General features: G+C 41.9%; 1 protein-coding gene across 1 annotated transcript; it reads right to left on the minus strand.

Annotated features, from left to right (window-relative positions):
- Nucleotides 1-17,189: 17,189 nt before the first annotated feature.
- On the minus strand, nt 17,190-18,209 carry LOC118641618 (olfactory receptor 11G2-like). The gene has a single exon (XM_036278947.1). It carries the CDS (start codon nt 18,114-18,116, stop codon nt 17,190-17,192), a length of 927 nt encoding a protein of 308 aa, XP_036134840.1. The 5' UTR covers nt 18,117-18,209.
- Nucleotides 18,210-27,824: the final 9,615 nt, after the last annotated feature.

Genomic DNA, 27,824 nt, shown 5'->3' on the forward strand with positions numbered 1-27,824 from the left:
ATATATGAGATATTTTGAGAGCAGATGGGAATAAATCTCCTTATTTAGAATTGATTTTGGTTCTAAATCTGAATATTACTCTGCCAGAATCCTAATGCAGCAAGAATTTTCCACACCAGTGGTACAACCAGACAGATTTATTTCATTTTTGCTTTGATCCTTAAGAAGATCTTTTCTGATTTTGGTTTGTTTTTTAAACGTTTATTAAGGGTGTTTACACACATACTCATCTTCTTTCTCTCATTCAGCTTACATTGAAAAACAAAAAACAAAAAAACATGACATACAATAAGGACAGCTGGTGTGATATTGGGTTAAATCTTTGGCAACCGAACAGAATTAGTCAAATTCTACGTAGCTTTAAAGCTTACTCAAGGACATCATCTTTTCAGACTAGTCTAATTAACTGAATTAATTGTCACAGATGTCACTACATTCAAGACTCAAGGTGTTCTTAAATTTGCTTTAAAATTTTTCATTTAAAATATCACTCTAACTAGTTGAGTGACACCTAAAAAAAATACAAAAGACTCAGCATATCAAATATCTTTGCTCTAAAGGATAAGTGAGAATATTATTTTTGAATATCTACAACTATTTCCAAGTGTTTATCTTCATAGTTTTTACACATACTTCATAGTTTTTCATATTTAAATGCTAACTAAATAAATAAATACAATGGTGTTTTAAATATAAAGGTTTAATTCATTTAGTAAGTATCAATCAATTCACCAGTCTACCCACCTCAAGAATAATAGCTTCATTAAATAGTCTTCTTCCAAATGTCCCTCACTCAGTATACTGTCTTCTCAGGTATTTTGAGAGAAGAGTATTCCACCTGATTACTCCTGGAAAGTGAGATTGTTTTCAGAAAGAAGGTCCCTAATAATCAAAATTATAGAATTTGGGGGAAAAATGGTGCTGGCAATCTATTTCAACTCTTCATTTTACAGACAGGCTTCAGAGAGGGTGCGTGACTTTTCACCCAATGAGTATTAAGTGTCCTATATTCATATATGGAATATTTACACTATCCTACTACAAAGGAACAATGACAGATCAGATTTATAATGTAAAAGGCACCCTGCAGCTTTCCCTCTCTTTCTTTCTTTCTCTCCCCCCTCCCTCCCTCTTTCTCCCATCGCCCCTCTCCCTTCCCCACTCTCCCCCACTTCTCCCATCTTCTCCCCTTCTTCACTCGCCCCTTTCCTCTTTTTCTGGGACTCTAACTCGGCTGCACTAACCTTCCCACCCCACCCCCAGTAAAAATAAAAGTAAAAAAAAGTAGGAAAAAAAAGGCACCCTGCAGTATATCACAGCAGTGGTTGTAGTGTGGACAATTAGTTCTTTTTCTCGTACATACAGTGTTGTATTCCCTAGCTCAGCTTGGAGGGCAGGATGGGCAGGGTGGTGCTGAACATAAAGGCATCGTCTGATTGGCTCTGATGAGGAAAACTCCAGGGGAGGGCACTCTATGTGGCTCATTGGACTTCCTTCACTTCTGGAAGCTCCATATGCTTGTTTTCTGGAAGTTTGCTGAGACGTTTAACATGTGAAGCAGTGTTTAATATATGTTTCCTCTCAGGGATTACTGTAAAACTCCACATCTCTCCCCAAGTGGGCTCAATGGCTTCTTCAAAGTGTCCCCTGGTGTGCATCCTCTTTCCAATCTTTGGGGCTTATCTAGTTCCCAGAGGGTGACCAGAGTTAAGAAAACAAAATCCAGGGGAAATACTGGGTGAATTTTAGGAGGCTTTCTATTGCAGAAAGTGCATTCCATTGAGGAATCATCTTCTGTGCAAATCGTACCCTAAATGGAAGTTTTGCCCACGACTCTAATTCTGACACTGAGACATGTTTGTGAACATTTCCTTTCTAGCTTAAATGAAATGCTACAACACAGAGAAACAGGAGACTATACTCTGTTGGTCACTTTAAAATTACATCTGTTGCCCTGGCCAGTTTGGCTCAATGAGTAGAGCATTGGCCTGCGGACCAGAGAGTCCTGGGTTCGATTCTGACCAAGGGAACGTACCTCCATTGCAGTTTGTCCCTAACACCAGTTGGGGTCGTGTGGGAGGCAACCAATTGATGTGTCTCTCTCATATCGCATTTCTCTCTCTTCCTTCCTCCCGTCCTATCTGAAAACAAATGGAAAAATATTCTTGGATGAGGATTAAAAAAATAAAGTAAAATAAAATAAAATTGCATCTGCTAATTTTTTCTGGAGTCTTTCACTGTAATGACCAGGTAGTTGGTACTAGGTAGGAACTGCCTTGTGTGATCTTAACAAATGCCTTGAGTACACCAATGATGATTCACCTGGGATAACTACTCTTGTTCTACATTTCACCCCAACCCTCAATAAGCAACACAGTATCAAATAGCACTGATATATGCCCTCATATCACTATCTGCTGTTGTTATCCATATTGAAAATATTGATGTTGCATTTGGAGTGTAATAGAAATTAATTATAGTTTAGCTCTACCAGGTTAGGCAAAGAATAAAAAATTGAGAGACCCCACTGAGAAGTATCTTCTTTAAAGTGTGCATTGGAGAATTAGCATCAGTAGATCAAGTCTTTTATTTTCTTTCTTTCTTTTTTTTGTCCTCACCCCAAGGATATGTTTATTGATTTTAGAGTGAGAGGAAGGGGAGAGAGTGAGGGAAAGAAACATCAATGTAAGAGAGAACCTTTGATCAGTTGACTCCCGTATGTGTCCCGACTGGGAATTGAATCCACAACCTAGGTATGTGCCCTGCCTGGAAATCAAACCCATAACCTTTTGGTCTATGGGACAATGCTTCAACCAACTGACCAACCCTGCAGAGCAAACCATTTTGTTTTTGCTTTTTTTATGAGGAAGAGAGAGAGAGAGAAACATCGATGTGAGAGAGACACATTGAGTATCACACACGATCCCAACTGAGGCCGGGGACAAACTGCAACTGAGGTATGTGCCCTTAGCGGGAACTGAACCCAAGACTCTCTGGTCCACAGGCTGATGCTCTAACCGCTGAGCCAAACTGGCCAGGGCTGGGGCAAACCTTTTTTATACTTAGTCTTTGATGCCTGGACAATGGTTTGCTTTGGTCTCATGTAGATTAGTTTATGCTTATTCTATCCTCAGGGCTGCTTTTATCTGTTTCATAAGCTGTAAATCTGGGGGTTTAAGAAGGGAATCATCACAGAATAGAACAAAATCAGCCTCTTCTGAATTTCAGCTGGTTTATCAGCTGTGGAGCTCACATACACTGCTAAAAGAGCCCCGAAGAAGAAGCACACCACTGTCAGATGTGATCCACAGGTGGAAAGGGACTTTTAACACAGCTATCACTTAAAGGGAGTAGGAGCCAAGGATGAACAGAAGAAAGAGTAAAGATATTAATGAGGGAGCTCAGTGTCATTGAAGACAATCTCAGTGACAGGAGCTGGGTCACAGGACAGAGCCATCAGTGGATCTATGTCACACACAATTTGATCGATGGTGTTGGGCCCACAGAAGGGCAATGGAGAGAGCTGTATATTGGAGACAGTAACTAAGGAATCCAAACACCCAGCAACGAGATATCAAGATATAACAGAGTCATTGGGTCATGACAGTTGGGTAGTACAATGGTGGCAGATGGCAGGGTACTGATCCTAAACCATGATGCAGAGGAAATATACCCTAGTTGTACCAAGGGAAGTAAAAAAATATAACTGGAGGAAATGGCTAACAAAAGGGATGTTTTTTGTCTCTGAGATGAAACTGACTAGCATACTGGGCACAGTGCAGGACCAGATTTCAAGGCAAGCAAAGTATTTTGGGGTATGGAGTTGTTGGTCCAACCTCACAGCAAAGACAATGGTCCGATTTTTCCTCATAGTAAGGATGTACCCCAAAGAACAGTGAGAAGAGAAAACTTTGCAACACCTGACAACCAGGGAAGCCTAGGAGGACAAACTCAGTCACAGTGCCTGTTGTTGAATTGTTCAGGAATCCCAGGGCTGCAGAGAAGATGGAAAACACCATTATACAATTTGTTTTGTATCTTGAAAAACTTGCAGGAAACTCATGCAAGGTACAAATGTTGGTTATTTGGTGGTTAGTTTGGAATAACCCGTCCGTTAAATCCTGGATTTTATTTAAAAGCCCCAGTCAACAATCCTGGTGATCACATTTTAATAAAATTGGGTTCATAATAATGGGATCTTTACATTACTTGGATATTCTTTATCAATGGGTTAAATTAAAAAAGTCCTCCCCTGCCTTTGAAACTTTGGAAACTCAGAAGGACTGCCTTCTATGAAAGGCAGCAAGGTGGTTATCAGCTTGTATTTCTATATCTCACTCACAGTTAATTATTTCTGTTATAACATTTTTTAGAATGAGTTAGTTGTTTTATTTTATTTATTTATTTTTTTATCCTCACCTGAGGATATTTTTCCATTTTTTGTACAGATAGAGTGGGAGGGAGAGAGAGGAAGGGAGAGAGAGAGAGAAACATCGATGTGAAGGGACACATCGAGTGGCTGCCACCCGCACGACCAACCAGGGCCGGGGACAAACTGCAACCAAAGTACGTGCCCTTAGCGGGAACCGAACCCGGGTCTCTCCAGACCGCAGGCCAACGCTCTAACCGCTGAGCCAAACTGGCCAGGGCGAGTTAGTTGTTTTAAACCAAGAATTAGGAATGGGCCCTGGCCAGTTTGGCTCAGCAGTTAGAGAGTTGGCTTGCGAACCAAGGAGTCACGGGTTCAATTCTGGTCAAGGGCATGTATCTCGGCTGTGGTTTGGTCCCTGATCCTGGAGGCAACCAATCGATGTGTCTCTCTCACATCCATGTTTCTCTCTCTCTCCCTCCCTCCCTCCCTCCCACTCTATCTGAAGATAAATGGAAACATATCCATGGGTGAGGATTAAAAAATGAAAAAAGAATTAGAAATGGAATAACTATTTTTTTGACATGTCTCCCCAAGTGGCAAGTACTTGACATACTTCTCAGATGCTCTAGAGCTGTGGATGTCCATTATGTACTCTGAAATGTTTATTAATTAAAAATTTACCAAAACAGAATTTATTTCCAAAATAAGAATAGTTTTTAAAAATAATGAAGAACATGAAAAATATAGAAACAGACAAAAAAAATAATCTTATCTCCCAGAGCAAACAAATTTCAAGTTTTTGGAGAATTGTATTTCTTTCTTCCTTAAAAATTAAAATGGGATTTTAAAGTATGCTATTTTATAAACTGTTTTTTAATTTAATATATTTTAGTATTTTTCCAGATCAAAAAATTTACCTTGCCCTGGCTAGTTTGGCTCAGCGGTTAGAGCGTCGGCCTGCGGTCCGGAGAGACCTGGGTTTGGTTCCCGCTAAGGGCAGGTACTTCTGTTGCAGTTTGTCCCCGGCCCTGGTTGGTCGTGCGGGTGGCAGCCACTCGATGTGTCCCTTCACGTCGATGTTTCTCTCTCTTTCTCCTTCCTCTCTCTCCCTCCCACTCTATCTGTACAAAAAATGGAAAAATATCCTCGGGTGAGGATAAAAATAAAAAAAAAAAAAAAATTTACCTCTACATTATCAATTCAATGGCTGCATTGTTTTCTGTAGATTTAGTCATCTCCCTAGTGATAGATTTAGAATGTTATCAATGTACTGACCAAACTTTTAGCAAGGTCACATTTATTCTTTTATTATTTTTAATCCTAACCCGAGGACATGCTTAGGGAGAGGAAGGGGGAGGGAAGAGGGAAAGAGAAAGAGATAGAGAAACACCAATGTGAAAGGGAAACATTGATTGGTTGCCTTCCATAAATGCCCCCCCCCCCCAATCCAGGATTCAAACCCACAACCCAGGTATGTGCCCTGACCAGGAATCAAACCAGCAACCTTTTGGTACACAGGAAAATGCTCAACAAACTGAGCCACTCGCCTGGCATGGGGTCACATTTAAACCTATGGCCCACTAATCCAACCTTGCCTCAAATCTCTGCCATGTTTGATTGTCCATTAGAAATATAAGCCTTCTAAGTCAATTACCTTATTTTATATTTTCAAACCTGTAATCACCATTCTGCTCAGTTATTCTTCTTATTTCGTCTTTTCCTTCATAATGGCTCCCTCTTCCTTCTATATTTGCTTCTTGGTGAATGGAACCACTCTTCATTCACCAATCCTTTTAGCATTTGCTAAAGCTAGAAACTAGGGAGTCATTCAAGGCAGTTTCTAATTCTATCGCCTCCCATATGCAATCAATCACCATCTCTTGTTGATTTTCCCTCCCAAATGTTTTTCAAATCTGTCCTGGGCACATAGAAGATTGATGTAAATGCTTTCTTTGTTTGGATGGTCTAATAGTGAAGTGGAACAGCTACACATATAACTCGGAAAGAAAAATGGGTCTCTTTAAAAGGACTGAAAACATAATTTTAGGAGGAAAGTTTGTGGTTTGATGAGGACAGAAGAGAATACTCACTCCAGCAATCTAGGTGGTGACATACCACAGCTGGGTCAGGTTCACAGCTGATTGACTCAATCCTGTAATAATTACCTCTAGTCCTGTTATATCACAGTACTTAAAGGGAAAAAATGATAATGTTGCAATGATTTGGGTTCAAATAGTGTAAGACACACTGTGTGCTTGTGGGCAAGTTAACACCTATTTTTCAGAGCTCTTTTGCAAATATTATTCAGTACATATGCCTAGTACAGTTCCTGAAATATACTAGGACCTGGAAAAGTTCAGAGCTGTTGTTAATAATATCATTACTAACAAATATGATTATAAAGTCACTAGGATACATTTGTAGCATATTCATTTTAAATTAAACATTTTTTTCCTTTATTAGTTTTAGAAAGGAAAGGAGAGGGAGAAGGATAGAAACATCGATGAGAGAGAAAATCAATTGGCTGCCTCCTGCATGTTCCCCACTGGGGATCGGGCACACAACCTGGGCATATGCCCTGATTGAGAATCAAACTGGTGACCTCTTGGTGCATGGATTGATGTTCAACCACTGAGTCACACCAGCCGGGCAGCCTATTCATTTTAAAACCTAAATGAAAACCAATATATTTGAGTGAACCTAAAACACTAGATTAAATTGTTGGTTCTAATGTATCACACAGCAAAGCTATGGGAAGCTCTTTTTGGTTGCTTAGATTTATTTCACTGACCTACTTGTATATTATGACACTTAAAAACATGGAACTTGGTCTGATATAAAGGAAGAAGACATCAAAACATAGTGTGTTAATAATTCAAGATACAGAAAGTAAATGATTAAAAATAGGACATAACATTACCTGTGATGTGCATAAGAGAAAGTGGGAATAAGTTCTACTTAATTCGGGCATTACAGAAAATGAATTACTAAACACAACACTAAATAGTCTTTCAATATCAAATTATATAATTTGTCATATTTCTGAATAATAAAGCATTCCTTTGTGAAGCATTAGGCAAGAAAGTTTCAGGGATTGTTAAGCTGAGGGAGATCTGAGTAGTAACTGAACACTGGCATCAACAGTTCACATAACAACATAACATAACATAACATAACATAACATAACATAACATAACATAACATAACATAACATTATATTACTGAAGATACTATGCATGGAACCAAATATCCAGAAACATAAAACCCACAAAATTTTGCAAACATATATTAATATAAATGATATTCCGCTGGAACTAGCATCCATTTGTCTTTGAAAAACTGCAGTGATGCCTAGACAGGGACAAAAGTTGCCCTTCATAATAGGGGCTAAGTGTGGACAAAACTGGCAGTAAACACTAAGCCTGTCTCTTCTCATTGATGATTCTCTTTCCTTTCCATGGAATCAAAACCCAGGGGCCTGACCCTGAGAAAGCTAGGATATACAAAGTTAAACTGCTGGCCCTGCCGGTGTGGCAGTGGCTTGAGTGTCGTCTCATGGACTGAGGGATCCTGGTTTGATTCCTGGTCTCGACACATGCCCTAGTTTCAGGCTCAGTCTTCAGTAAGGGGTGTGCAGGAGGCAACTGATTGACGTTTCTCTCTCACATCCTTGTTTCTATCTCTCTCTTCTTTTCTCTTTGTGTAAAAAAACACATTAAAAATAAGTTAAACTGCTAAAACTCCCTTTCCTCCTTTCTTGAAGTGCTCAAAGGAAACAGTTATAGCAACAGGGTACTCCCGTTGGGCAATATGGTAGCCAGTTAAAAAGAAGCATAGCCCTGTGATCAGCCCTCAAGGTGTGGGCCTCATTTGACATATTGATATTTTCATCAAGGGCTATATAAGAGACCTCAATCATCTGCAGGCACCCAGATATTTCACTTAGCTCACCCAGTGGAGAAAATTCAGCAGGTGAGCTTTATGTATTGGTTACTTTACCTGTAGGGTAGCTAAAATAAGTGGGGTATGAATATCATGAGATTCTAGAAGGAGGTGCAGGTGAATGAAGGGGAAGAGAGTACTGTTGAGACTCTCAAGGGTGTAATTAAAATTCATCTTCGAAATTATTGGGAAGTCTTCAGTCTCCCTTTGGGCTGATTTATGACTCCCTTAAGATTCTTTGGTGTAACATCCTTTCCTTAACCACAGTTTTTATGTAGTTTAGGTTAAATAGGATCCCAGAGCAAATAGGAATAATGTCTTAAAGGCAATAGTGAGATGTCTGTGCCGATTTTCAAAGAATTTTTTTCCAGAAGTCTTTTTCACTGTGAAATATAGAGAATGTTCACTATGCACATTGTTTATACTCTCAAGAAGTGTTGAAGTAATTTTGGTAAGAAAATAATTTATTAAGAAAGCAAATTTATTAAAGAAATAAGGCAAGCAAATCTATCATTGACATGAAACACGGGTGGGCTCTCTGTGGGGGACCTTATATATTTTCTGTCTGTAGATTTTTAAATTCCTCTGCTGAATATCCTGGTGCAAATTAATTTTGAAGTTCCCCTTCTTACTTTGTTGTGGTTTCCCCCAAATTTGTGAGAAGCACCTGGCAATTTAATCTGGCCAAGCCCTGAGACTGCTGGCTTTTCTGTTTAGGGAGTGAGAAGAGATAAGGCTGCACTCTTCCTTCCCCATCCTCCCTCCTCTGCTGTCTTTGGAGAAAATTTAACTGTTTGCTCCCAAGTGTCCTTGGCTGGGGGGAGATATGGGCTTGCTATGTACAAGCTGCCTGCAGGCTGCCAAACAGGCTTTGTTTGATTTTCTTATCTCAGTTTCCCCATTCCTCTTGCTTAGGAATTTTCCTAGCTTCTCACTATCCTGTAACAATTTTATGTTTTATGAAATTGAAGAGATATTATTCCATTGTGTAACTGAGTCATAGCTTATTTAATTAGTCTTCTGTTAATGGGAACTGATGCCTGTAAGGAAAAAAGAGAAATGGAGCTACAAAAGCGGGCAAAAAAGTTTTATGGGAGCACTCCCGGGCGAGGTTCGCTGGTCCGGGGGTTCGGGCCAGGGAAGTCACGCTGTTATGAACGCCCAGCAAAGTTTTATAGAAGAGGTTGAGGAACGAAGAGGGGAGGTACTTGATTGATCAAGGGGTAAGATGGGGTGATTCTGCCTAAGGAAGAGGGGAGGTATTTGATTGGTGGTTTCGATTTCTCCTTGGGCCCTCTCTTACCCCAAAGTCATGTGACTCCTCAGAGCCCGCTGACCTTACATTCTGACCTTTTGTTTTAGATATGGGTGCCGTTTTCTGTCTGGCTGCTTCCTGCTGGCTAGCGGCATCGTGGGGAGGGAAGGTCGGTGGTCGGTGGCTCAGAAGAGAGTCACATGTAGGGGTGAAGTAGCATCTGGTTGACAGCTACTCGAGAGACCTCATGGATGTGGCTTTATAAAAATCTGAGGAAAAAAGCTAATAGGCAGATAATTAGGGGAGGGCCTAGGGATGGGAAGTGTAAGAGGGCTTAATAGGAGTGGAGAGAAACATGATGGGTGTAGAGGAGGTGTCCGAGGTGAGACCCCTAGCTATTGTGTCTGCACAAGCATTCCCTAGAGAAACAGGATCCTGTGAGGCTTAATGTCCTTTGCAATGTACTACTGCTACCTCCGCGGTAGCAGGAGAAAGTCAAGGAGCTTAGAGATGAGGGTAGCATTGATAATGGGGGAGCCCTTGGTAGTGAGGAATCCCTGTTCCCTCCAGAGTGCAGAATTGCTATGGGTGATGAGAAAGGCACATTTAGAGTCAGTGTAGATGGTTACCTGTTTCCCCGGGCTAGAGTGAGTGCCTGGGTAAGAGCTATGAGTTCAGCCTCTTGGGAAGTGGTGCCATCTGGAAGGCGTTGCGCCTCTAGGGTAGAGGAGTCAGTGACTGGCACGTAGACCTCCCGCTGCAACCCATCGGGACCCAGTGCTGAACTCCCATCGACAAAAAGGACAAGGTCTGGGTTTTCTAAAGTGAGTCAGACAGACCGTCCTGGGGTCTGCTGAGAGAGTCTATCAGTTCTGGACAGGAATGGATAGATTCCGGTAGCGTGGCCGGAATCGGAAGTGAGGTGGCTGGGTTGAGTTGGGGGGAAGGTGAGAGAGTGAAGGAAGGATTTTCTATGAAGAGGAGGTGGAATTCCTGTATTCGGGAAGGACCTAAGAGAGAGAGATTTCAGTGAGAGGAGATCATTGAGCCTATGTGGGGAGAAACGGATATAGGCTGGCACAGAGTCAGCATGGTTGCTTCTTTTGTAAGCTCAGCTGCAGCGCCCAGTGCCCGAAGGCAGGGTGGCCATCCCCGGACAGTGGTATCTTACTGTTTGGAAAGGTACCACCGGGCAGTGGGTGGGTCCTATCGGTTGAGTTAGGACCCCTAATAAATTTTCTTGTTTTTCATCTGTAAAAAGGTGAAAGGAGCGTGTGGGGTCAGGCAGAGTGAGAGCAGGAGAAGAGATTAAGGTGTCTCAGAGGGTGGTGAAAGCCCTTTTTGTGGTATTGGGTGAAGTGAGGGTTCCTGTAGGGGTCTCCTTGGCTGCCATGTAGAGGGGCTTGGCTAGGGAGGCAAAATTAGGTATCCAGTGTCTGAAAAAGCCAACCAGGCCAAGGAAGGATAAGATCCTGGGTCCGGTCTGTGGTAAGACTCCTTGTGGTAGGGGTTAGAGAAACTTCTAAGTAGGTGACAGTCTTGGTATGAAGCTGGGCCTTAGTAGAGGAGATTCGGTATGCCCTGGAACCCAGGAAGTTTAGAAGGGTGGCGGTATGTTGTCTTGAGGTGGAAAGCAAGGGGCTGCAGAGGAGGAGGTCATCGACACACTGGAGGAGAGTACTGGGCTCAAGCGAACAGGAGGTGAGGTCCTGCGCCAGGGCCTGCCCAAACAGGTGCGGGCTGTCGCGAAATCCCTGTGGCAGGACAGTCTAGGGGAAATGCTGGGCTATGTTTGTGTGTGGGTTGGTCCAGGTAAAGGCAAATTAAAAGTAGGAATTGGGGGGGGAGAGGGTCAGTAAAAAAAAAAAAAAAAAGGATCTTTGAGGTCTAGGACGGTAAAGTGAGTGGTATCTTGTGGGATGTGTGAAAGTAGGGTTTAAGGGTTAGGGACTACTGGATGGAGGGGAACACCAGCCTTGTTTATTAAACATAGGTCCTGGATGAGGTGATAAGCCCCTGAGGGTTTTCATCTTTTTTTCCATCCTCACCTGAGGACATTTTTGCATTTATCTTCAGATAGAGCGGAAGGGAGAGAGAGAGGAAGAGAGAGAGAGAGAAACATTGATGTGAGAGAGACATTGAGTGGTTGCCACCCACACAACCCCAACCGAGACTGGGGACAAACTACAACCGAGGTACGTGCCCTTAGCAGGAACCGAACCTGGTCTCTCTGGTCCACGGGTTGACGCTCCAACCACTGAGCCAAACCGGCCAGGGCCCCTGAAGGTTTTCAAACAGGAAGGATAGGGGTGTTGCAAGGTGAGTCGGTGGGGATCAGTAGACCCTGACTTAGAAGGTGGGTTATTATAGGCTTGAGGCCTCGGTGGTGGGTACCCGAAATAGGAAATTGGGGCCTCAACGGGTACTGAGAGGGCTCCTTTAGTTGGATATGAATGAGAGTATGATGTGTGGCTACTGTCGGAGTACAGGTGTCCTCGACCTGAGGGTCAGCAATATCTGGGGGAATGGGTGGGGTGTGAGAGAGAGAGAGAGAGGTCAGTGGTGGTGGGAGAGTCTTCGGCAAGGAGGGGTAAGAGGAGACAAGAGGAGGCCGACTGGTGAGATGTCAGTTGTATGGTAGCTCCAACGCTGTGGAGTATGTCTTGACCCAAAAGAGGTATCGGCCGAGAGGGCATGACTAGAAAGGAATGTGAGAATGGGTAGTCTTCCAGAATGCATGAGAGAGGCCAAGTTCGAGGGGAAAAGGAGGGTTTTCCATCAATTCCCATAACCGAGACCTGAGAAGCAACTAGAGGCCTGGAGTAAGATGGCAGAACAGAGAAGGTAGCTCCCATGTCCACTAAGAATGAGATGGACTTACCTGCTACCTGTAGCGTTACCCTGGGCTCAGTGAGGGTGATGGGGTTCTTGAGTCCGGGCCATGTCAGTCATCAATGAGGCTGAGGAGTTCAAGCGATGGACCCGCTTGGCCAGCTTGTCCCCCATGTGGAGGTGCTGAGGATGAGCCCGTTGCCTGGAAGGGGCAATTGCTATGCCAGTGACCAGGCTGTTTGCAGTCTGGGCACAGTTTTGTAGGTGGCTTTTGGCGTGGGCACTGATGAGCCCAGAGGCCTTCATTGCCACATTTGAAACAGGCCTTTGGAGGCCCAAAGACCCAATGTTCCTTAGGTCAGGCATTCCCCATACCCTGCCAGTGCTGGGCTGCTGGCCTCAGGGCTGCTACTGGGTTTGGAGGTTTATCTTCCGCTGCATTTGGGCCCAATGTGTGGCCTCAGCCTTGTCTTCCCAGGCATTAAAGACTTTAAATGCCATGTTTATCAGGTCTCAGATAGGGGTCTGAGGGCCCTCCTCTGCCCTTTTAAGTTTCTTTCTAATATCTGAAGCTGATCGGGAGATAAAATGTGTAGTTAGGACTGTAGCCTGTGCCTCTGAGGTAGAGTCTAGTAGGGTGTGGAGAATCGTAGCATTGGTCAGACGATTCAGAAAAAGTGCCGGATTTTCATCAGGTCCCTGAGTGATCTCCTTTAGTCTGTCATAATTAACTACCTTTTGGGCTGTGTCCTGCATGCCTGCTAAGAGGCATTGGACCATCTGATCTCATCTACATCTACCGTCCTGTCCTGCTTGGTAAGTCCAATTGGGTTCTGCCTTGGGGGACCGCCAGAGTCCTGACAGGCATTTGGTTGTCTGTGAGGTGTACCTGGTAGGCATAGGCCCATGCTGCCATCTGGATACGGTCGTGTTCATCGGGGGTGAGAGTAGAAGACATAATGACATAGAGATCATGCCAGGTGAGGTCATAAGCTTGAGTGAGGTATCTGGATTCTTTGGCAAAGGTGGTGGGGTTAGTCGAGTAAGACCCTAAGCATTTTTCAATGGCAGATAGGTCAGAAAGAGAGAAAGGAACATGGACCCGAACTACCCTTCTATTTCCCCACTTCACAGAGAGGGCAGAGAAGGTTGACTTGTTCCTGTGAGGCACGATGTGATCGGGTGTGGGCACTAACAGGGGAGGGGAGAGTGGGGTCAGAGGCTGGAGGCAAAGAGGGCTTAGGGGAAGACGGACCTAGGTATGGCGGAGGAGAATTGGGAGTGGGATCAGGCCAGATAGGGGGCAGAGAAAGTTCTTCTGGGGGGTCAGCAAACGAGGAAAGGTCAGGAGCAGAGGGGTTGGAGGGGTGTCCTTGGCTAGGAGGACCTGAGTCATGGAGCAGGAGGCACACAGTTTAGGACGGGAGCGCAAGTACCAAAAGGCCTGAATGTAAGGGATTTCCGACCATTTCCCATTTCTTTGGCAAAAGTTTTGTGTCGGTGAGTATGTTAAAATTGAAAGTCCCCTCAGGAGGCCATCTAGATAGATTGTCTAGTGGATATTGTGGCCAGGCCACAGTGGAGAAGAAGGTAAGTTTCTTCTTTAGAGAGGGATTTTTTTTTTTTTTTTTTTTATCCTCACCCGAGGATATTTTTCCATTTTTTGTACAGATAGAGTGGGAGGGAGAGAGAGGAAGAGAGAGAGAGTGAGAAACATCGACGTGAAGGAACACATCGAGTGGCTGCCACCCGCACGACCAACCAGGGCCGGGGACAAACTGCAACCGAAGTACGTGCCCTTAGCGGGAACCGAACCCGGGTCTCTCCGGACCGCAGGCCGACGCTCTAACCGCTGAGCCAAACTGGCCAGGGCGAGAGGGATCTATTTTTGAGAGATTTAGTATGAGACACCCTAATGGAATCTCCAAGTCTGGTCGAGATTCCTGATTGCCCATGGTCAGCCTCAGTTCTGGAGTGATCAGAGATGAGAACTGGCGTTCTGCAAATCAATCTCTGGTTACCGGACAGATGGATAGAGTGTGTGTGTGTGTGTGTGTGTGTGTGTGGGTGGGTGTCTGGGACGTCTCCTCAGAGCCCCACACACCCAGAACGGATCGGAGGTCCCTGATGTGGCCACCATTATGGACAGGGAGCCCCGGAGACAGAAAGAACTGAGGGGAGGCCAAGGGCAAGGGGGACTTATAACACCACATGCCAAACTGGGTAGGAGGTCGGTGGTCCCTGGTCTTCCTCCGGAGAGAGGGAGAGGAGTGGCCCAGGAGGGCTCAAGCTCCTCTCAGGTTTCTTGCCGATGAAGAAAGAGAAACGAAGCCACAAAAGCGGACAAGAAAGTTTTACTGGAGCACTCCTGGCGAGGTTCATTTGCTGGTCCAGGGGTTTGGGCCAGGAAAGTCAAGCTGTTATGTCTGCCCAGGAAAGTTTTATAGGGGAGGTGGAGGAATGAAGAGGGGAGGTACTTGATTGGTCAAGGGGTAAGGTGGGGTGATTCTGCATAATGAAGAGGGGAGGTATTTGATTGGTGGTTTCAGTTTCTCCTCTGATTCCTTCCCCAAAGTTATGTGACTCCTTGGATCTTGCAGGCCTTACAACACCTTTTCTCAACATTTTGCTATTACAACAATGCTGCAAATCAATATTCTTATGCTTTCATCATTTCTAACATGTGTGAGAATATGTAAGGGCTACGTCTCTTAGAAGTTGAGTTTCTGGGTTGCGGGGCATATGCCTCTACATTCTGATAGAAGTTTCATAATTTTTCGATATAGTTTGTAAAACTTACACTTCCATCAACTAAGTGTGAGAGAACCCATTTTACCATCCTCAACCACAGTGTTATCAAATTGTCACTCTGATGGGTTAAAAATGAGGTACCATTATGGACTTATTCTGCCTTTGTATTTCATAAATGAATGAGTGCTCTTTCCATATATTTAAGAATCATTTCTCTGTGTTATTTGTTTATATAATTTTTCTTATTTTTCCATTGGGATGTTGTTCTGTTCTCTTACTATTTACAGAGTTTATGTATATTAAGGAAACAAAGATTATTTAACTGGATAATAATTGAAAAGTCCTAAATTATTGATGGGCAAATAATGGAGAAGTCCTAAAGATAGGAATATAAGATTAGTTAATAACGAAAAAGCTACTTGTGCTAGTAAAACAGATGATGGATAGAAATTATTATTTTTTGTATCATTAAAGTTATTTTTCTCAGCAAATCACTTCTGATTCCCAATTGTTATTTTCTTCATCTGCACAATCAGGTAGTTGATTTGGTCAAGACACTTTAATAATGAGGGCCTTTTATTCAAGGCTTAGGAGGGAGTTAAAGGAGAACTAACCCAAGTTACTAACGCAAATCCTGAGTAAATGTTTTTACTGATCTACAATGGCTGAGCACCTCCCATAATACAGAACTAAATTAAAAAGGCCTAAATCTGTTTTCTGTGGTACTGGTTTTACCTCTCATTTTAGTGTAAGAAGCACAACGCTCCCCAACCCCCATCCCCTGCCCCATCTCCATCCCCAGTCTAGCTTGCAAGGGTGGAATCATAGGAATACGAAGCTGATTGAAATAAAAAGAAAAACAGGTCTACAAGTCTGGGAAATAAATGAGAATATATGGTAAAAATCATTTCTGGTTATCGTCATGACTAGGCAGGTTTTATTAAACTAACCATTCTGCCCAAAGTAACAAGAAAATCTGGACAAAACATATAAAACAACCAGTTGAAGGCACTGAAGAGCAATCAACACAGGAAAGTCTTCAGAGACTGAAATTCCAAGAAGAAAGGAACAGGAAAAGAGTTCCACATTCACATTGGGTGTTTTCCCTGAAGACATGACATTTCACTGGGAAGGGGGAGCATGGGAGATGGAGGCAGGTGGGAAAGAATGGGGAGAAGGAATGATAAAGTCTCAGCAGAAGCCAGTAGTTTCACTGACCTGAGAAGATAAAGGATTTGGTGTTTGTGGCTGCAAAACCAGCTGGGGTTTGAGAACCAAATCCTGAGAGTGAAGGACCACAGAAAAGTGAGGATCAAAATGTGATGTAATCTCTTTTCAAAGCACTTTTTCATTTCTAAGCCTTTCATATTCAAGAAATCTAGCAGAAAGCAGAAACTGGGAGTCTACAGAGCTGAGCATAGGTTTCAGGAGTCATGGGGTTCAAAGAACACAAAAAGAGGAAGTCATTGCCCACTAAGGTGGGGGGGGGGGTCCTAAAAACAGTCTAGGCTTTTGCAGTGAGACCTCAGAAAAGCTATGTTCCAGGAGTATGGGTTACAACCCAGAAGTAAGAATGAAACTTGCATAGACTATTTTTTAAAATTTATCTTTATTGTTGAAAGTATTACAGATGTCCCTCCCTTGCCCCTCACATAGACCATTATTATAACACCAAAAAATAGTCCTTAAATGAGATCAAAGTCATCTGCCTCTACTGTATCTACTGCTAGAAGAAATCTTTTGTTGAGTTACTACACCCATTATCTTCACAATTTTTAAAATATATTGCCCAGTGTTCAATTTAAACAACAACAACGAGGAATGCTAGGAAACAAGACAAATGATCAAAAACTAAGGGAAGAAATAAACAACATACACATACTGACAGGCATTGGTCAATAGTAAAATGAACAATTATCTGAATAAAACTATTTTTTTAACCTGAACATAAGTTAAATGCCATTTAAAAAATGTTTATAAACAAGTCAAACACAATTTTGAGATTTAATTACCCCAAAGTCAGTTGACTAACACTTTTTATATTTCCAGAAATTTCTGCAGGGCCTTTTTCATATCTTTGTTCCGAAGACTATATATTATAGGGTTAAGAAGTGGGGTCACAATGGAATAAAACAGAGTCACAATCTTCTGCATTCCAGCTTTATGCTCAGATGTTGGGCTCCCATACATGACCAGTACTGAACCATAGAACAGTGAAACCACAACCAGATGAGACGCACAGGTGGAGAAGGCCTTTCTTCTTCCAGATGCCGAAGGGACCTTCAATATAGCTCTTAGGACCAGAGCATAGGACACCATAATGAAGAGAAAGGGAATGATGAGAAGCAGAAGACTTAAAATGGAGAAGACAAGCTCTACCACAGGGACTTTTTTGCAAATGAGTGCTAGAAGAGGACCCGGGTCACAGAGGAAGTGGTCAATAATCCCGGAGCCACAGAAGGACATTTGAGAAATAACAATGATAGGAATCAAGAACCAGAGGAAACCAAGTACCCAGCAGCTGACCACAAGATTGGTGCAGAGACGTCCAGTCATAACAATTAGATAGTGTAGAGGCTGGCAGATAGCAAGGTATCGATCAAATGCCATAATAGCCAAGAAAAAGCATTCTGTAGAACCCAAGGAGAAGAAAAAGTAGAACTGGAGAAAGCATCCAGAGAAGGAGATGACCTTGGAATCAGAGAGGAAGTTAGCCAACATGTTGGGGACAGTGGAGGTGACATACCAGATCTCCAGGAATGAGAAGTGGGCAAGCAGAATGTACATGGGGGTGTGGAGTCTCTGATCCCAGCACACAGCACAGATGATAGAACTATTGGCCATGAGGGTCAGGAGGTAGACAACAGAGAAGAGCACAAAGAGGAGGGCCTGCCCCTCCCTGGTGCAAGGGAAGCCCAGGAGGATGAAGTCAGTGGTGGTGCTGGAGTTGTTGGAGGTTTTCATGGATTTGTGAGCTGTGAAAGGACCAGCAAATATTACATGTCTGGGTATAGACAGATGGGGACCCAGGTTTGTATTTAAATTATCTTGGGCAAGAAAATAATCAATAGCTACTTTTTTCCTTTAACATTGAATATTGACCTTGGTTGCTTCTTTCTTCTATTCACGTTTTCATTGTGGACTCAAGGAAACTTTTGGTCAGAATTGATTAGCTCTTGAAGGAGAGTGATGTAGAGATGCTTAAAGATGAAATTAGACATTACAATTAATTAAGTCTCTATCTATCTACTCTCGCTCTATCCTTACAAAATGCAATTTCTTTCCTTTTCAGAAGAGGTGACACAAATTGCAGTTGTGGCAGACACTGAGTCAAATTGTGTAGCCATGTAACACAAAGTCATAGAACTTTTTGAATTACTTCTTTTATGTGATCTAAAAAACTGATCTAATTTCAAACTAAATAATTAATTTATTAATTTAATAATATACACCAATTTCATGTGTAAAACAGTGACATAAACTAGAGGAAATGAACCTTATTTTCTGCTGTGTTAAATCAACAATCCTTGTAGACCAAGTTGAAAGAATTATTAAGGTTGAAATAGGTCTGTGCTTACCTGGAAAAGAGATATGTCTTTTCCCAGTCTACAGTTATAGATGTAATTCTATTCCAATAATACCAACTATGGATAGTATTGATAACATGGAGTTTTAAAAAGCAGTGGATCTGTAGGGGATGAAAAGCTAAAACTTGGAAACATCCCCCATGAATTACTTGGGAGCATCTCAAAGCAGAGTGGCTTTTAAAGATTGAATATCTGCATGATGACTTTCTTTTGTCCTAAATGAGTTAGAATACCTTTGTTAAACAATCATGCACTCAGGCCCTGGAATGAATTAGAACCTTCTGTAAATACATGTATAAATGAGCAACATTGAGAAAGTCTGTTTCCCCAACCATTTCTTCTAAGCTAAATCCATGTTTTGCTTTTTGAAATTTGGCATGGGGCCCAGTGAGTCTAATAAGTTTTTACTATGAATATTCAGGTTCAGAGAAACTTCTAGGACCAAGAGAGTAAAAGGCAACAAAATGACACCCCTTCTCAAGTATAGGTATGTGGGTGCATAGAGAGTTGTTTTGGAGAAGGATTATAATTTTGTTGAGGGGGTGGGGTGCCTGGGCAAGTAATTGTAAGACAACACATAATGTTTTAAAATCTACTCTGGGTTGAGACATGGAAGTGGGGTACAGACTGCCAATCCCCAGAAGAGGGGGTGGTGGGGGAGAGATAAACCACAGGACTTATATGCATGTGTGCATGAACAATGGTCATGGACAACAAGGCTGGGGACAGGGCGGGGAGGGAGGATGAGGGGGGAATCAGTGGGGGAAAAGGAGAAACATCTGTAACAAAAATAAATAAATTAATTAAATTAAAAATATCTACTCTGGGTCATTTTGAACTCAGGATTTCCTGATTACCACACTGCATGATGGATGCTTAAGGCCAATAAATCTCCACAGATCTGTAGACTCTAGGAATAGGGTTTAATAGACTCCTGTCTTGGTAGGAGAGAGGGAGATAGGCTCTAATATGTGCACCATCATATTTCTTATTTGCTTTTTTTTTTATCCTCACCTGAGGACATCTTTCCATTTTTTTGTTCTGATAGAGTGGGAGGGAGAGAGAGGGAGAGAGAGAGAGAGAGAGAGAGAGAGAGAGAGAGAGAGAGAGAGAAAGAGATCCACATGAAAGGGACACATTGAGTGGCTGCTACCCACACGACCCAACCAGGGCTGGGGACAACTGCAACGGAGGTACGTGCCCTTAGCGGGAACAGAACCCTGGTCTCTCTGGACCGCAGGCCGACGCTCTAACCGCTGAGCCAAACCGGTCAGGGCTCTTATTTGCTTGTAAAGTCATTTATGTAGGAGCCCAAGAAATAACTGAGACCACATACTTATCTTTTATAAAGGGGAGTTGAAAACAGACAGCAGAAGAGTCAAACTTTTTTTAAAAGTCACTTTGTACCAGTTCAGGGACATTAGGTATTTAGCCTTTTTCACAGTGTACCCTGGTCTTTGTAGGGTGTTTCCAAAGTTATGTTGGAGTCACACGAGCACACTGATTGTAATGAATATAAACAGGAACACGAAAGATGAATTCTGCTATGTGTAAATGTCCTTGATGGAGTCTAAAAAAGTTAAGTCTATAAGTCTAGTACCAATTCAGAAGAAGAAGATAATTTTATTATGATCAATTAAGTTACTAATTATCAGAGAGATGCAAATTAAAACAACAGTGAGGTATTACCTCATACCTGTGAGAATGGCTACCATCAACAAATCATCAAACAAGTTCTGGCAAGGATGTGGAGAAAAGGGGACTCCAGTACATTGCTGGTGGGAATGCAGACTGGTGCAGCCACTGTGGAAAACAGTATAGAATTTTCTCTAAAAATTACTAATGGAACTGCCATTTGACCCAGTGATTCCACTGCTAGGAATATATCCTAAGAATCCTGAAACACCAATCAGAAAGAATATATGCATCCCCATGTTCATAGCAGCACTATTTACAATAGCTGTCATCTGGAAATAGCTAAAATACCCATCAGTAAGTAAAATCTGTGGTATATTTACACAATGAAATACTCTGCAGCTGTAAAAAAGAGGGATCTCTTATCCTTTGAGACAACATGGAGGGAACTGGAGGAGTATTATGCTAAGTGAAATAAGCCAGTCAGAGAAACACCAATATCACATGAGATCAATTATATGTGGAATCTAATGAACAAAATAGATCCAGAGAAATGGAAACATGGAACAGACTGATGAATCTCAGAGAGAAGGGGGGGAGGGGAGTGGGAGGAGATTAACCAAAGAATTTATATGCATATATGCATAACCTATGGACTCAGACAATAGTGCAGTGAAGGCCTGGGAGGGGGGGTGTTGGGAGTAGGGTAGAGAGGGGCAATGAGGGAAAAAAGGGGAGGCATCTATAATACTTTCAACAATAAGATAAATTACAAACAAACAAAACCCAAACTATCAAGTGATGACTAAGATATATATTATGTGGAATTCTCATAATCTGCTAGCAGGAAAATAAATCAGTATTACCACCTTGGGAAAAACAAAACAAAAAACAACAACAAAAAACAGGTTTTAATAATAATAATTAGGTATTTTTGACTAAGGTTGTTTAGCTGATGTTCCTGAAATTTTAGGAGTATCTGCTCAACTGTCTAATAATTGATCTCTTGGATTAAATATTTAAGAACTCTTTTTTTTTTTTTTCTGGCTGAATTAATTTTAGTGTACTATTTTATCCTTTCTTTTATCCTCACATCTACTTTAATACCAATTTCTGTTAGTTTGTCCCCATAATATCTCACATCCACACATGTATCTGTAGTTCCCACAGTTGTAACTGGCTTCATGTTTCCACTCTTGTCTCTCTACTACCTGCCACCATGCTATAGCCAGTCACTCTTTGAAAAAGAAAATCAGATCAGTCTGTTCTCTTGCATACAGACTTCAATTAGTTTTCCAACTGGGGTCTTTTATTTCACTCTTCTTAACATCTCAAACCTCATCATATGATTTGATTAATGAAACTTTCTGTCTCTGTCTCTTACATACACTTGCACGCACGCACGCACACACACACACACACACACACGACACTGTTGTTCACACTCCACTAGCATAAGCACAGCAAATATCAAATAGGGTTCAACAAGCAGAGGGGTAGCAGGGTGTACACCATCTCCTGTGCTCTCCTGATCCCACTGGGAGGTGTGTATATTTGGATAATACCCACAGTAGCCAGCATTTCTGTGGAGAGGGACCCACTTCTGTAACTCTCTAAGCCTTAGGCTAAGGGGTCAGCACACCGTTTCTTAAATATTTTAAGTTTCTAGAGTGTATAGTCTCTGCCATAATTACTTCCCTCCACTGTTGTGTGAAAGCAGCCATAGATAAATGAATTCATGTGACTGTGTTCCAATAAAACTTTTTGTCCACTGAAATTTGAATTTCATATAACTTACATGTGTCACAGAATGTTCATCTTATATTGCTTTTTAAATTTAAAATGTAAGAAGTATTATTTCACTGGCCATACAAAAACAAGGAGCTGGCCAGATTTGACCTATTAGCCATAATTTGCTGAGCTCTGCCCTACACATTTATAGGGACAGGAAAGCAAGGACCATCTATCTAACCATGGATGAAAGCTCCTTGGTCTAGCGGCAAGTGACCTTATTAGAAAGGGAGGAGAACTCCAGAGGTCTGCAGCAGGAATCAGCCTGTTCGGCTGAACTAACAGATCTGTTTGGTCAGATTTCCACTCAATTACAAAAGTATTTTCCCAAAGCCATCAGGATTTATTATCTCCTTTTCTCTGTGTCGTACACATACACACGCACACCTTCCCTCCTCCACACAATACTTCAGTTATATATCATTGGTCTTCTTTCCATTTTTAGAAATAGCCAAGTACTTTCCTGACTCAGGGTCTTTGCTCTTGTCCTTCATGTTCACTTTTTATCCCCAGTACCCAGCAGAGTCTGAGGAAGATAGCAGGAATTTTGTAAAAATTTGTCAAAGAAATGTTTGTCTACACTGTTACCAAGATAGAGAATATAGATAGATAACAAACATTTGACAATTACTTCATTTGAACGTCAAAAAACCTGTGACCTGACATTTTAGAAAACAAAACAAACAAGAAAGGCTCCAAATAACATGAGGCTACCAGAGTGTTGGCCCAGACTTGAGAGGAATTCTATTGAAAGGAAGTATTGGGGGATTGAATGTTCTGGGTGGTAGAACATGTCCCACCCAGATGTTACCTCTCTGACTGCTAAAGTTAATTATGGTCCCACAGCTCTGGATGTTGAAGTAGGAGAGAAAAAATGGGATGAAAATTCTATTATTTAATTTTTTAAAAGATTTTAAAAATTAAAGAGGAAGGGAGAGGGAGAGGGAGAGAGAGAAACATCATTGTGAGAATGAAGCATTGATTGTGTGCCTCCTTTACACCCCCTTCCAGAAATCAAGTCTGCAACCTGGGCGTATGCCCTGACTGGAAATTGAGGCAGCAACCTTTCAGTGCATGGGATGATGCCCAAGTAACTGAGTCAGAGCTGGATGGAAATTCTAGATTCAGCAATGCAACAGATTTGCTTAGTGGCTCTAGTGGGGTCTTTAAATCTCTACAAGCTTTGTTTTCTTTATATGAAAATGGAACAGAATTGTATGATTTTGATTACTTTTCATTATAACATGCTTAACCCTATTGCAAGTATACGCAAAGTACACATGACATCAAGACTTTACAGATCTAGAAGTTATATTTTAGTTACATTTATCTCTCAGGTGAAACATCAGTTGGATAGTTGTCAGTTATACATGCGACCAAAAGATTCAAGCTAACTCTCTCAGTAATTCTTCAACTTTGAGAGTCTGATAAAGCTGCCCTAGAAAACAAGAAGTGTGTGAAAAATGGTTCTCTCTGTGCCATAACCATTTAATGCTTCACCTAAGTAAGTTGACAGTAAATGAAAAACATTTTTCTAACAAGAATTGTTACTGACCTTTTATTACCTGGCTCCTGTGTACAGAGAGCAGCAGTGTTTACTTGGCACAAGTGTAAACTGGAGCTGTCCAAAGTGACAGTTCTGAATCACTGCAGGAAGCACTGTGGCAGAGTGTCAATATGGATACAAAGGTGTCAAAGCTGTGTTTATATATAAAGGATGCTTGGACTGAGTTACGTAACAAAGCCAAACAAAACAAACTACATCCACACCCCATTATATCTTGGAGACATTGGAGTAGATCCAATCTAAGTAAGCCTGAACCTAAGCTATAACATATAAGATGAGAGAAAGGTATTTCTCTGTCATTTTACTTTTTCCCCGAGGCTAGTCCAGGAAGGCACAATGGTGTGGAAGTGCAACTGACCTGCTCTCACAGCGACATATCTGCCTGCTTCATTTGGTTTGGACAGGAGGTTTTCACACCTGTCCCATTTCTAAAAAGTCCTTGAAACAAGAACAATTTCCTCATTTATGAGACGTGGTAGGCAGCTAAAGCATTGTAGAAAAACAAAGGATTTGGAGTAAGGAGCCCAGGGTTTGAATTATAAGTCATACTTTGCCAATTGTGAAAACGTTTTCAATCATATAAAGTACTTCTTAGTTCCTTCAACTGTAAAATGGGCACAGTAACACTTTCACCAAAGGACTGAGGACTCTCAATCCTTTATCTTATCCAAAAGGATAAGATAACATATGTTAAAGTGCTTGTGCAGGTCCTGACACACAGCAATGCTTAGAAATTGCTAGCCATGTGATATATAGCTGAAGCAGAGTGAAAAGGAGCTTTATTAAGCTTTTCTAGCTGCTTAATGCTTATTTTCTTATCTAAGCATTACATTATCTCCTTTCATGAACGAGAGGGGAATCCAAACCTGAAGTTCCTCTGACGGTGTCTGGTATTCCTGGGAGGTGAGGTGGTCTCCTCTACAAAAACCATAAGTAAGTGAAGGAGTACAGATCGGATGAAACTCTCAGTGTTTCCTAGAGGATGGAGGGATTATAAACAGAGCCTTCAGGGAGTGAGCCCTCCTCCATGAGGACCAACTTACCACTTCTAGGAGAACAGTGTCAGGAGACTGTTCTGTATTACTTCTTACATTTCCCTGGGGCCTGGCTCTCTGGAGACCCTACTGCCTACTGCCTTTGTTTTTCAGTAAACAAACTTCTCAGGGACAGCGTGAGATCTAATCAGTCTCTGAGTCAACTCAGAGTACCTACAAGGTGTCCAAGGGACCAACTCTAGGAAAACAAAGCCAACTGTAGGGAAGGAAAATTTGCTACCCCCTCCAAATGTGTCTGGCATGAGAATTATTTTATTTTTAAGAAACAAATGACTCAGGAAGAACCTGTGACCTTCCCCCAATTACCTAAAGGAGTTTAAGATAGGCCTGTTTCTGCTTTAATTCCCTTTGAAGTCCCAGACCTCTATCTCTTCCAGAATGACACATATGCCTCATTTTCCCTTACTGTCTTTGGAATTTTCTTGCTTATGCGAATTCCTCTTGAATAAGTATTAAAACTTGGTTTTCTCCTATTAATTTGCCTTATACAATTTTTAAAAATCTTTACCTGAGGACATATTTTTATTGATGAGAGAGAGAGAGAGAGAAATATTGATCAGTAGCTTCCCATGTGTATTCCAATCAGGGATTCAACCCTCCAACCTAAGTATGTGCTGTGATTGGGAATTGAAACCAACCTTTTGGTGTACGGAATGATGTTCCAACAAACTGAGCCATCTGGTCAGGGCAGCCTTAGAGCAAGTTAATTATTCAACCAGCCATAAGAACCAAGAAGGGAAGGGGGAGATTTTCGCCTCTCCCATACAACACAGGATACAGTGGTTCCAAAGCAGGAAGTATTCACTGGACTGCTAGTGAGTAGTGCCAGTTATGGGTTTTGGGGAAAAAGCCTTCTCTGATTTTCCAGAAAGAAGAGATGGGCTGGAGGTATAATGAGACCTGAGGCACACAGAGCTGTACAGTTCCAGCAGGAATCAATCTCCTTCTGGGATCACCCTGGCTTTCTTATAAATGGTTTATTTTCTGCTTTTGTGGTGGTCCTGTGCCTTCAAGCAGCTCAGGGAAAAATTCCCAGACCCAAGAGAGGGCAGCGCAGGGCATTCCATGCTCTACTCCAGCAGTTGCCTCTGGGAGTTGGGTTCTTTGTCTTCTTCATTCTCATTTTCTGTCCATCTATCCACGACTATGGAAGGAGTTTCATCTCAAAGACTTGTCAGTCCAGTCAGTTCATTTCCTTGTTTGAATAGCTTTGATGTTTCTCTCTGTCCACAGCATAAATTCAAAAGTGTGAAACAAGGACCCCTGTGATTTAGCCCTGCCCTAATATTATCATTGCTATTGTTGTTGTTTTACGTTTTCCCCACCATTTCTTGCAGATGTCCTTGTGTCACAGCCACATCATGTTACTTAGGCACCCAACGGAAGATCATATATCCCTCTTGAGTGGATAAATCACCCTCTGAAAAATAGCCAAGAACACTCTTCATTGATGACTGGCAGTGGGAGAGTTAAGCCCTGTGGAGCGAGGAACCCAGGGAGGTTAATTTACTCATGTGGGTGTAGAGAACTCACTTATGAAATATCCTCTTTTTCTCTCATTCTTTTTTTTCTTAGCTTCTCTTCTCATTGTTCTCCTCAGCCCAGATATATTCTCACAGAATTCTTGGAGGTGCTGTTAGAACAGAGGTCATTGGTTCCCTGTCCATTTCCCCTCTGTATTTTCTCCTTCTTTCCATTTCAGTGTAACTACCAGCACCCACATTTATATCTCTGAGTATGTTTTCCACCCTGACTGGGAAACCTGCTTCGCCTGCCTATTCTTTGTTTCTCCAGGACAGAAGAACAGGGAATTGAATGACCTCCCCATTCCCCAGAAGCTCTTAACAGTAAACAGATGGGAATTGGGCTATCGATTGGATATTCCTTACCCTTGTAGTAGGATAACCTAGGATATCTACTTGACCATCCTGGTGTTCTCCAGAGGAATTATCTGCAGTTACCTGCCGTGGTAGCTGGCTTGGCAATGCACCCCTTGTTGCAAGACTTCCTTTCCTTGTTTCATTTTTCTCTATCAATGTTCCCTTCATTACCAAATAAACTACTTGAACTGGTCTCAGGATTTACTTCTGTGGAGACCAACAAAGACTCAGGGGCAGGGACACTATGGTCTAACTACCATTTGTAACACTGCCAAGATGAGCAACTTGTTTCACATTTCAAACAGTCAGTTAAACTTTTGGACAACTTAAATATTGTTTGTGTCAGATGGGTGTTTTTGTTTTCATTTTTCTCTTTTAAAAAGATTCATAAATTTGCCCTGGCCTATTTGGCTCAGCGGTTAGAATGTTGACCTGAACACCAAAGAGTCGCAGGTTCAATTCTGGTCAGGGGCATGTACCTGGGTTTTGGTTCGGTCCCTGGCCCTGCTTGGGGTTGTGTGGGAGGCAACCAATCAATATGTCTCTCTCACATCAATGTTTCTCTCTCTCTCTCTCTCCCCCTTCCTCCCAGTCTTTCTGAAGATAAATGAAAAAATATCCTCAGGTGAGGATTTAAAAAACAGATGCATACATTTATTAAAACTTTGAATACATTTAACAGTTTATTGAAGTAAAAAATAGAAATTTTTAATGTTAATTCTGGAAACTTGAGAAGTCCCTGGAATTCAATTTCAACGTCATTAGGAAGAATTCCTTGTAAACGGTGTTAATATTACATTCTTTGTAAGACTGGTACTTGGAACACTTTAGATTTTATTTCCCTATTTCACTCCTGACCCATTGCCTTGATAAATTAGTCAGCAGTAACAGTTGAAATTTTGGATAGATGAAAGTCTCTTATTCATATTTATCTAAATGTAGCAAATAGTGCCCGGTTTCCCATTTAATAAAATGCAGTTTCTTTGACAATTCTTTGGAGCAATAAGCCTTTAGATTTCCATTTTCCCCTGCCAGAGAAGAGCCACTTGAGTGCCTTTGTCCTAACACCTTTGAGTATTGTCAGGAGTTAAAACACTGGCTGAATCATCACCACGGGACTCCTTATCGGGATGCAGGTAAACATGTGAGGTGGTTTA

The sequence above is a fragment of the Molossus molossus genome, unplaced genomic scaffold, assembly GCF_014108415.1.
Source record: "Molossus molossus isolate mMolMol1 unplaced genomic scaffold, mMolMol1.p scaffold_m16_p_1, whole genome shotgun sequence".
In the NCBI taxonomy this organism is placed as follows: Eukaryota; Metazoa; Chordata; class Mammalia; order Chiroptera; family Molossidae; genus Molossus; species Molossus molossus.